This window comes from Abrus precatorius, unplaced genomic scaffold, assembly GCF_003935025.1.
Source record: "Abrus precatorius isolate BTA unplaced genomic scaffold, Abrus_2018 Scaffold11, whole genome shotgun sequence".
Lineage (NCBI taxonomy): Eukaryota > Viridiplantae > Streptophyta > Magnoliopsida > Fabales > Fabaceae > Abrus > Abrus precatorius.
In genome coordinates, this window is record NW_020874303.1 from 1,037,679 (window position 1) to 1,050,078 (window position 12,400).

At 27.0% G+C, this 12,400-nt stretch overlaps 1 protein-coding gene across 1 annotated transcript; it reads right to left on the reverse strand.

Annotated features, from left to right (window-relative positions):
• Positions 1-1,896: 1,896 nt before the first annotated feature.
• LOC113854193 (shikimate O-hydroxycinnamoyltransferase-like) lies at positions 1,897-5,085 on the reverse strand. Its single transcript, XM_027485079.1, has 2 exons — positions 4,633-5,085; positions 1,897-2,895 (listed from the first exon to the last, which is right to left on the reverse strand). The coding sequence occupies exons 1-2, from the start codon at positions 5,083-5,085 to the stop codon at positions 1,897-1,899; spliced, it is 1,452 nt and encodes a 483-aa protein (XP_027340880.1).
• Between the last annotated feature and the right edge of the window lie 7,315 nt (positions 5,086-12,400).

Below are 12,400 nucleotides of genomic sequence, written 5' to 3' on the forward strand. Positions count from 1 at the left end.
TGTATAAAAAATAAAATATAATGAAAGTTATTTGACTCTTTTATTTTTATTTAAAATGTTGCATATACCTCAAAGTTACGCTATATCACACACCACAAAAGCAAGAGTTTCTAAACTCATCTTTTTCCACAACATATTCATTTCATTCCTAACCGTAAAGCTAACCAAATATATAATTAGAAGATATATTTAGGATTTTTTTAATGTTTTAAAATGTATTTTTAAGATATATATATATATATATATATATGTATAGAAAAGATTAGATTTAATTATAAATTTAGTTTCATTGACATCATTTTTTGTTTTAGTCTTTACAGTAAAAAATACATTTTGATCTTTATAAGAAAAGTTATTTATGGATTAATTTTTATCATTTAGATGTGTTATCAACCAATTCAATTCAATGCAAACCACAAAAACTGAACCAAAAGTTAAATTAACAAAAAATTTAACAAACTGAAAATTATAAAAGCTGAAACTTTTTATTAAATTGGATTGAATTTCATATTCTATTTTGAAAATCGATTCAATTCAATCTAAATTGAATTTATGCGGGTAAAATTTTTTCATAAAAGTAACATCTCACTCATACTTTTAAGACTTTATATTAATGAAATTACAATGCTTAACTATTTTTCATAAATTTATTTTTAAATTTATGTCATATTATTAGTTTTTAGAACCATGAAATTCTTACAATCCCCACGCAAATTCCAAAAGAATAATTCTCAATCATGAGATTCAGATGCATTCACTGATTTTGCTGGATTGAACTTAAACGTTTTTATGTGCATACTCTAATTTGGTGAGTGAAGAATCAACATGTGTTTGGGCTTTTGGATTTTAATGGACGATTGAGATTAATTCTAAAAAGAGATTGAAACAATTGTTCTCTTTTTTTTTTAATTTGCATTAGAGTTTAACTAGGCATGTTTCTAAATGGGCTTTCACAAGTTAGGACATTAAGTCTTTTTTTTTTGTTGTCTGATGTCAACTCTTCATTCTACCAAAAAACAAAGGCTCCAAATACTCATTGCTCAGAGAAGTCAACCAATTCCTTTGGTGGCACAGTAGCTATCCCCTCTAGCTCCAAATGGTGTTGAGTGCAAAAAAAATTATTATTTAAATATTTACAAATATATATATCATATGAAATATGGACCTATAATTATTTTATTTTCATTTGTTTTTTCTTATACAAACATCATTAAAATGCATCACAAAATTAATGAAACAGTTTTATATTTAAAATAGTTGTTTTAATAACCGATCCAACTTACAAAAATAGAATAAAAGTAGAGTACATGTATATTTAGAATGTGTTGGTTTACAAATTCTTTTAAATGGGCCCTTAATAATAAAATTTAATACCCCAACCCCACCACCTAACCCAACTCAATCCAAAATCTGCTAATAAGACTTTCACTTAAATTAAACAAATTCAATTATAAGATGGAATTTTGGCCAACTTTTTGCAAAGAATTGAAGTATTCGATGAACTGAAAAAATAATGCTTTCTTTTGCTTTTTGGGAAAAGTTGATTTCATGGAAGAGTAAAAAACTCGTTATTTAGAGGACTAGTTTCAACTTTCAGGTCAACAGGACTATGTCGATTAACTTTGTACATTTTTCAACAAGTAATTAAGCGAATGATGATGCCCCACATCCATTCCAATTAAGGGAACAAAACCATATCAATGATCAAATCCGTGGTTTACCGTCAATATTCACACACCTAAACACAAAACCCTTCCAAACCAACAGTGTTTCATGCTTTACAAACTTAACCAACCCACCTAACATATAATATATAGCAAAAAATAAACCAACGTTCAAACGAACACAATCCCAAGTACACCAACTTAATTACCATCAACACCGTGCCAATGATTATTACTGATTAAGGTAATCCCAAGTTAAGGGCCTAAAGACATGAGCAGCCTCACACTCTATGATCTCCAACTGCTGCTTCCAAAGGTGCATGTACACAACCCAATCACCATTCCCTAAAGGGCTAGGCATTGGCATAACATAACCAGATTCACCACCCCAAGGAAAATGGTAGGATCCAAACACAACCTTCCCCCATCCAAAATCCACCTTGTTCTCCGGAAATCTCTGCCCGGAGGACACAACAAAGGCCGGTCCCTCGTCGGCGTTATTACAATAAATTCTTGCCAATCCAGGGACCGGCCTATGAGCTTCCACCCAATCAATGAGCCCTAAGAAGTGCTCTTTTGTGGCCGCTGCAGTTAAAAACTCATGAACAGCATCGGCCACAAACCCTAATGGCTTCTCTACTAATTCCTCCACCGGTTTCCCTCCAAAGGGTATGGAAAGCACGTTTCCAAAATAACACTCCATCGTTGTTTCTTTCTCTTTGTCACCATTGCCCATTAGTCTTTTCCTTCCATCAACCACTATGCCCATTTTGGCCACCACCCTTTTGCTATTTTTGTCCCCTGAAGCTGCACGTGCAACCATCTTCCACAAGAATGCGGAGAAAGACTCAAGTTTTGTGGGCTTCGTGTTGTTGCTGGTGCCGGCGGCCAGGGACTGAATGCGGTGGAGCTGCTCCGCGGTGACGTAGTAAATGCGGCTGAGGAGAGTGGTGGTGGATGCGGTGGCCGGAGGAGGAGGAAGTGTGGAGATGGGGATGTACATGTGGTGGAGGGAAGGGTGGATGGAACCTATTGGGCGGCGAGGGCTGAGGAGGGAGCGGCGGAAACATGGGTAGTGGGAAGTGGCGGTGGCGGTGGCGATGGTGTTGGGCTTGGTGGGCTGGGCCATCTCAGCCCATGATACGAGGAACATGTTTGCTGAGTAGGCATCAGCTATGCGATGATCAAATGTGCATGCCACTACTATTCCCCCACATTTTAGTGAAGTTGCCTGCATATTAGTGGTTCATATATTGTTGTAATTATCAAAATAATCATAACAATAATGACGAACGATCATGATAATGATGATAGAAAAATAAAATATCACTTTTATGGTACTAAGAGAAACTATTTGGTTGCAACAATATTTTTTAAAATTTTATCAAAAATAAATATTAATTCATTATATTTTCATAATTTTAATATATTAAATGAAGTTTTTCTTTTTTTTAAAAAAATAAATGTGTACTAAACTTATGAGCTTGAGTTAACAAAACTCTTTAGTAAATTTTTATTTGTTTCTTTATCATCATATTAATTTTTTTATTTATTTTCTTTCTCGAATTGCCATTTATTAATAAAGTATGAAATGATTATTATATTTCTTTCAATAATAATGATAGTAATCAGTATAGAAACAAAAAAATTACTTAATCTTAGGCTTTTGCTTTTGAGAAGAAGAAGAAGATAGGTTTACAGTTGTTAGTTGTAGATGGATGTGACTTTGCTCTTAGACAAATATTAAATATTTGTAGTGTCTCTTAGTTGCAGGCATCAATGGAACAAGTGCCGGTGAACTACTTCATTTAAACATTATCGTAGTTTCATAGGATTCATCAAACACTAATAATTATGAGCCTTCTAATGTGGTAAGACCTGCTGTTTCGGTTCGTCAGTTAAATATGTATAAGAAATATAAAAAATAATTTATTAAAATTAAAAAAATAACAATTATATGTTATAAATTTATATTATATTTAATTTTATGTATTGTTGTAATTAATAAGTATACTAGATTAGTCTATGATATGTATTATACATTATATAAAACATTTCATAATAGAAGTTTATTTCATGGAAAACTTAAAACAACGAAATACCTTATAAATCTGAAGATTTTGCGAGAAGACTTACCCCAAACGAAAACTCTTAGACTTGGTAACATTATATGTTTAAGTACAATGCATAAGAAAGGTAATTCTCTCTTTGTTTATCTATTTACCTGTGTATAAGTTATTAACTACACTCATTTGATTAAACAATTGAAAATGTTATTATTTGCCTCCTCTCTATCCTCTTCCTTTACCCACATTCTTCTGCACTGCCCAACACCATTTTTTCAACGTGATCAACTATGATGTTATATTTAGGAAAGAAAGATGCTATTAACACACTTTTTAATATATTTTGTAAGTATATTTTTTATTATTGACCAAAATTTATTAAAAAATAAAAATATATAATAAATAAATATTAATTTAAAAATGAGAAAGAGTTAGACCAAAATAATTTTTGTATTTTTAATAAATTTTTATTAATAATAAAATGTGTTAAAAAATATATTAAATAGTATGTTATTAACATTATTCATTTCAATCATTAATTCATTATATACTTTCCAAAATGTGATTTGCATGACGAGATTTATTAACATACACTCACTTGTTTTTAGATAAAATATTTGAGTAAATTCTGTGTTAAATTTTTAAAACATATAAAAATTTGTTATATTTAGAGCCAAACATGGTGTTAATTATTTATAATTCAAAATAAAACTGATGTAGATATTGACATAGATATACACCATTTTTAAGCATAAAATGTACTTTATGTTGAGAGATAAATCTTTTTGCTTACTTTTCATGAGCATCGAACTCATGCATACATGTTCATATTTTCAATGGCATTATGCAATGCTAATAATTAGTAATTAGTATTTTCATAGTTCTTTTACATTTTATAGTACCTGAACAGCAAGCACACCATGCTTCTTCTTTGGAACGAATTTCCCTTCAATAGTATCATCCGGGTTGTAAAAGTTGAGGCACTGAAGCTCAACATTTGCCACAGCTTCAACAAAATCAACCCCACGATTATTGCATAGCAACTCAGGTTCACCCACAGAGTTATGAACCACTTCACCTGCAAAGGCATAATAGGAGACTAAAGCCTGAGCCAAGGCCTTCTTAAGGGTCCCCACCATGGACCCAAAGGTCACTTTGTTAGTGCCATTTTCCCCTAGGGTGGTGAACATTGGCATGGTGGGGTTCTTGTAGCAAAAGAAGACTCCTACATCCACAGCAGGTAGAAGTAGGTCAAGGTTAGAGAGTGGGAGCCAATGTTCTTGCATTGGTAGCACTGCTGCCACCACTTCTTCATTGATCACACTCACGGTGAAGTCACCATTTTTAGCACCCATTTTTGGATAAGATGTGATCAAGGGCTTTTCAAAGTTGTTTTGATTGTTGGTGCAGTTCTAATTAAAGGTATTGTGGATTTTTATAAGCATAGTTTGATGGTACAGGTGAATTTCTAGTCAATGTTGGTTCATCTAGTTCAATTTCTTTATTTTAATTAAAAAATATATCATAGTAGATGTACGAGAGTGCGAACAAATCCTCCTAGACATTTCTAAGGAAAATTATTGTTTGATACCTCATTTTTTTTTATGTGTGACGTGGGTAGAGAAAAAAAAGATGAAAAAAAAGAGAAAGTAAAAACATAACAAATTTATATATATATATATATATATATATATATATATATATATATATTTGTGTGTGAATTATAAAAAATACAAGAATAGTATTTCAATTGCTTTTATGCTTAACAAGATACCTTGTTCAATTATTGTACAAATATTCCCTGTCTATGTAATAGGTCAATTTTTCATATCAAGAGCAGTATAAAATAAAATATAAAAAAAAAATAAAAGTAATTAACGTTACTTTACAATCAAACTAAGGATTAGTAGCACATTTATTGGTTTAGGAATATCCAGTTTAAGCCCGAAAGAAATTAAAGCTTGTTGACTCAATTGTTATAAAAGATCTTAAGGTTTTGCATATGTCGGAAACTCTCTACATATTGCTTAATGATCATCTTACTCACTTTAAGAGTTCAGGAATTAATTACCTTAATCTAGTTACAATTTTTTAAATCTGTACAAGATTAATTAAGATAAAAAAATTATATATAATAAATTTTTATTAAAAATGTAATATTTAACCGTATCTTATTATTAATTTGCCTTAAATTTTATAATTTTAATAAAAAAAAATTCATCATCAAACATATTATATAAGTTTAAAAAATTAATATAATTACTGTTGAAGATACAGGAGATTTAGGATCATCATTGATAATTTTCATTTGCATTTTTTAACAAAGTGTGATAGCAAAAGCATGTGATCTAATTTACTGCATAAATGTAATATGAAAATGTGCCATAGTCTCATTCATTTACAGTCATGAATAAATAAATAAATAACCCAGTTATTGATTTTAACTATTAAACTCATTTTATATTTTTATTTTTTATTAAAAAAAGGAAAAAAATTATACTAACTAAAAAACCTAACATTTTATTAAAATTAATTACTAAATTTATTAATTTTTTTTATATAAATCACAAATATCATTCATTCAAAATTCTTCTTACAAGTATTTAATATAATTGCATTCATTAAAATTTAAACTCAAAATTATAAGTTAAGTTGTCATAATTCCCGCTAGGAGATTCACATACACATTAATACTAAATTTATTAATTTATCTTTTATTAATAGATTTCCTTTTAATTGTTGAACTACTTAAATATTATAAATATTTTATATGAACAAAATGATATTAGTAAAAGAATAATCATTAATATTATGTTAAATTTTTTTCATAAATAGACTTATAAAAATATTTTTTCTTTTTTCTAAACAGATAAATAAGAACAAAAATAATACTAAATAATGTAAGAAAGTTGTAATTTTAGGTAGTTTAAATGTAAGTACAATGATATAACTTAAAAATTATTTAATAATCTTTTATGTATCATTATGTTGAAAGTATAATAGATTTCACTAACTCCAAATCAAATTAACAGTTCCTCTTAATTAATCAAATGAGAAACTTGGAAGCTTACTTCATTCAGCCATACCTGTATCCCTAGCAAGCAGGGACCTCCTTATTCTGTAACCTTTTTCTTAGCTATCTTCACCTTCTTAAGTACAAACAAAAAGTTATGTCTTTTTCTCACAAGGTTTATGGTCAACTAATCGGTTGTTGATTCCTCTACTCTAAACTACTTTACTTAATTTTCATCTTCTTGACGTGATTGATGTATTTGACTTATTCAAAATGTTATCATCACACTTGCATGGGCTGTTCCATAATCAAAGTGCATTCAATAAATAATAATCAACAATGTTGTTTTAGTTTGGACAATAGTTTAAAAAAATGTAAAAGGATATCAAAATTATTAAAAAAATTTATTATTTGTTTTTGTAAGTAATTAAAAATATTAAATAAAACACATTAAGGAAATTTCTACTTGCCAAGTGGCAAAAGACAATGTTTAAGCCAAGCCCAAGAGTGTATTCCTTGAGTTCCCTACGATAGAAGTTGAGGTTAGTGACACTCTAATATATTTATACACAATCTCCATATCTAGCTTTTACAATACTTTTCAAATCTATCCTTATTTAAAACTTTTAAAAAAGCCAAGTTTATATTATATATTTTATCATTTATTCTCACTTTAATCTTATATAACTCTATTATTAAATTTATTTTTTAATTTTATGAAGATACACTTTTTCTTAAAAATAATAAAATAAATTTAGAAACACATCCAATGATATTATAATGTAAAAAAAAACCATTATATCTCCAATAATTAATATAAAAAGCAATTTTTATCAATCCAGTTATTAATTATTGTAATATTATCACAAAATTATGTATATAATTTTTTATATAATTTAAATATTTATAAGTATATAATCTAATACTAGCTATTTGCTTATATTTTAAATAATAAACCAAGGAGATACTAGAATACAACAGTAAATCCTTGCATATATCATGAACTCTATTAAAGATAAATTTAGATAAACAACTTAATGCATATAATAACAAGGACTTGATATTAAACCTTATGTGATGCTTGTTGAAAATGAAAAAGAGCATTGAAATAATATTATTTCAAAGAGTTATATCATAAAATTTGTTAAAATAAACTATGAAAAGATTACAAGTGATCACTTTAATAAATTTTAATAACGAAAAGACCTTTAATGTTCTTCCAAAGCCCCTAACTCATGAGCTCATAAATAAGAAAACATCATATTATCCTAACAACCCCACACTTGTCTACCTTACCACCATGACCATCAAACCAAACCAACCATCAATCTCCTTCTACCATGGGCAACGCAGAAGTGTCGAATGATCTTGGCGTTTTGGTTGAGCTTGCTTCTCAGAAGACTTGATGGAAAAAGCTATTTGCAGCACTGTCAAAACGCACCCATTAAAGGAAAACATCAATGGTTGATTCAAGGATAGCACTTAGTAGAATTAGCCATCGTTTCAGTCTTACTTTCCTTTCCTTCCACATCCTCTCCACACAACCCCCCACAAAGCAGGTCTTTAGTCTTGATAGAGCTTGGAGAATGTTATCTTTAATTCTTAAAATTAAATTTAAATGATTAATAATGATAAAATTTTATTAAAAAAATATTTATTACACTTTTATATTTTTAATATAATAAATATAGTTTTTTTTATCAAGAACTTATAAGTTTTAAAAATTTAAACTTCACTCTAAAAGTTGAAGTTAGTCAAATTCATGAAAAAGTCATCTGGCTATAGCTGAAGTTGTAGCATTTTATTATTATTATTAAGTGCTTATTTGAAAAAAATTATTGATAATTTACACAAATAGCATTGATTTTTCTAATTTTTTAAATTTTATATTAATAATTTTTTATATATAAATTTTAAAATAAATTTTTAAGTTACATTAATAAAATATTAATTATCATTCAAAAATAAATTATTAAATAAACAGTTAAATAAAATTATATATTTAGATTATGTTTGATACAGGTAGTTTATAATTTATTGATTTAAGTTATATTTGAATAAACTTGTAGTCCTTGTAAAAAAATGATAATATAAAAAATAAACAAAACTTCTTCATAAGTTAAAATATCTATCTCTTTAAATTTAAAAAAAAAAGATAATTTATCTATCATATATTAAAATTTTATGTATATACATTAATTTTATTTTTTTTATTCTCTTTATTTTTATGATGATTTCTTCTTTTTTATTTTTTTATTTTTTATGTGATTTATGATCTCTTGTATATAAATATATTTATATACTTTGAAATATTTTATATGCAGATGTATATGAAAAGAAATTTATTTATTTTATAATTATTTATTTATTTATTTGATAATAAATAAATAATATTTAATTTTAATATTATTTTATAAATTACTTATATAATTCTAAGCTCGTCTACACTTTCTTTATCGGACATAAAAACATCCTAAATCATAAATGTGTCGTTTTTAGACATCACAAAGCCCAAGAAGCCCTTCGCCAAATCATCTTCTTCCACCTTTCAAATAAAAACCACCCACCATTTAACTAACATCTCTTGCGATGCAAATACACCAAACCATTTCTATATACATAAAAATAATATCCTAATAAAAAAAATACTCATTAATTAGCCTGTTTAAAATATATTTTATTGTATGAAAATAAATTGTTAACATAAACCTTAAAAGGAATAAAAAATATTAAAAAAATAAAGTACTTAATGCAAGATAAATACATGATTGACTAAAGAAAAAAATAAATCTTAAATTCACTTTATTTAAAAATAAGTGTTTAAATTTTTCATTTTTCATTTTTTTCACACTTATTATATATATATATATATATATATATATATATATATATATTTACGGTTATCTCATAAATGGATATGAGAACAAAATTATTACAAGTTTTTATGTGAGGGGTTGATTGATGATATGTTTTTGTTTCTAGAATTAAAATTATCTTTTTGAGTTATACAGAAAGACCTAGATCATTTTTAATCAAATGGGTGTATAATCAACAATTGATGATTAAATGTAGCTTCCCACCCCATGAAAATCTCAACATTTGAGGGGATTTGTGATTTTTCAAGGGTCTCAAAATTTCATTGATTCTTCCCCTTCTGGGGTGGCCCTACTTTCATCAAACACTTTCCCTACATGGTTTAATCAGTTTCCTTTATTCAGCATCCCAAAATTTGAATTTTCTTAGCATGAACTTCCAACCCCACAACTAAACAATGCAACATGAGATGAATCAATATCTCTTTATATAGTACTGACCACAAAAATGTTCATCATACTCTACATGTGATCCAGTTCCACTGCCTGACCCACTGTGTTTGGATTATAATTTACAACCTAAGCCTTAACCTATTAGAAAAGTAAGTGTTTTCTTTTTCTCTGACCCAATGTGTTTGCACAAGTTGACTAATTATGTTCAAACCTTATTCAACTATGTTGACCAAAAAAAAAAAAAGACATCATTTGCTTTAAAAAAATTTCTAGCTTAAGCAAAAGTGTAAAAATAACCTAATTGCAGGTTAATTATACTCAAAGCCTAGTTTATAAGTCCAAACTAAAGTGACATACACATTAACTAATCCATATTAAATTAACAAGCACCTAAATCTCATAATCCTTTATTAGGAATATCACTAAAAATAAAATATAATTAAACAGTTATGGAATTTGTTTTTTTTTTTTAACTTGAGAGCTTATCTTATAAATTAGACCATATTAAAAGAATTTGAAAATATTTTATTTTATTAAATTATATTACAAAATTTATTGAAATAAATAAACATAAAAAACTATAAACTATTTTTATAAGATCTTCTATATTGGCTCCACTAACCCACTCCTTAAAATTCTTGCACATCATACACTTCTTATTATTATCTTGTTATAGATACCAAACACGAGGCTTTACAACTGATACTTTTAAGCAAAGATACAAAAAGAATGAAATAATATTCAATTATTAGCACTTTTAAAAGATTAATTGATCAAACCAATACCAAGACACTAGTAATAAAGCACAGCCTCTAGCTTGTAACATGACCAAAAAAAAGCATTGAGAAACGTCATTTCTTGTGTATACCACACTCAATTGAGAGTGATGATACAAAACATGTATAACAATGAATTTCTCAAAGGAGTTGAGCTTAGAACTATCTTATGAACAAAGCAAGTTTGCCAACTTGAATATCATAGAAATACAACTTTAAGCAGCAGTTACCTTCCATCATCAATCTTGACAAAGTTTATTGCCACATCATCATAGAACCTTGTATTAATTGCAGTCCTTTCACCAACCGACATCATAGAACCTACATTTATTGCACACATGATGTTTTTGAATATTTGTATGGTTTAGGAATTTAATTTTTCAATTTGAAGTAACTTTGATTTTAAATAAATAGCAAATATGGTATGAATGCAAACATGGTTTAGAAACCAAGCACGAAAGTACAGAGTTTGATGTATACTTGACGTGTATATGTTAATGTTAAATGGGAGTTAAGAGTTCTTAACCAGTGAGTTACCAAGGTCTTAGTTTTTTTAATCGAAAAACTAATAATTGGTAGGGGAATAATGGTAGTATATATAAAATGAACCCAAGAAAAATAAAAAAAATATATAGTTTGCACATTCACGAATTGAAGAGACTTGTTATATAATAAAGAATGAAGACTACTTAATTTATGTGATTGGTTAATAATAAAAAATAAATATTTGTTGAAAACTAAAGATGATATTACTTTACCATTTTCTTCAAATTACAATTCGTAAACTCTTCTTAAAAAGAAAAATTTAAGCTCTTATACCACTCATAATTTGTTTAAATGGGGTGATTTTGTAAAATAAAAAATAAAACTCGGAGGAATAATTTTGTAAAAAATTATAATATTTTTTATGAAAAAAGAAAAGAGAAAAGTGGGTCTTATATTTTTTTTATCTTCTCAACCTTGTTGCCATGATTTTGAGTGGGAGGGACCGTGAGTTTTGTCTTTTAAAATAGTATAAAACCTTAACAATTAAAAAAATATTAAAAAATTTATATTAGAATATTTAATTTTTATTAAATTATATTTATATTATCAAAATAAAAAATATTTATCTTTGTATTCATCTAAACCAGTGATTTTTTTAGTCTATTACAAGTTTATTTAATTTTTCTTATTTCATTATGCATTCCATCAAAGTCTAAAAAATCAAATATATTTATAATTATAAATTGAGGTAACGTTGGGTGAAATGAATATTTTATTTAACTAAATTGATTTTTGGTAATAAAATTCTTAAAAATAAAATTCCAACAAAATTCTATGAAATACATTAGATTATCACTTAATTTTTCTTACAAATGTTATGATTTTTTTGGAATAAAATTTTATACTCAAGTCTGTTTTAAATAAAATATTATTATAAATATATATTTTTTCTAAACAAATTTAATTAAAATTAAAAATAAATATTAAATAAATAGGTTATCAAAGTAATACCGATAATAATAACAATTCTACCTTCCAGTGGTTGTGATTATAATAAAAATAGTGGCTATAATTATGGTGATGATAATTATAATAAAACTATTTTTTATTTTGAATATAAAAAATAAAA

Coding starts and splice junctions, on each gene's coding strand:
- LOC113854193 (XM_027485079.1), bottom strand. CDS start 5,085: ATGGGTGCTAAAAATGGTGACTTCACCGTGAGTGTGATCAATGAAGAA. Junction 2,896..4,632: donor ATGGTGTGCTTGCTGTTCAG/GTACTATAAAAT, acceptor ACTAATATGCAG/GCAACTTCACTAAAATGTGG.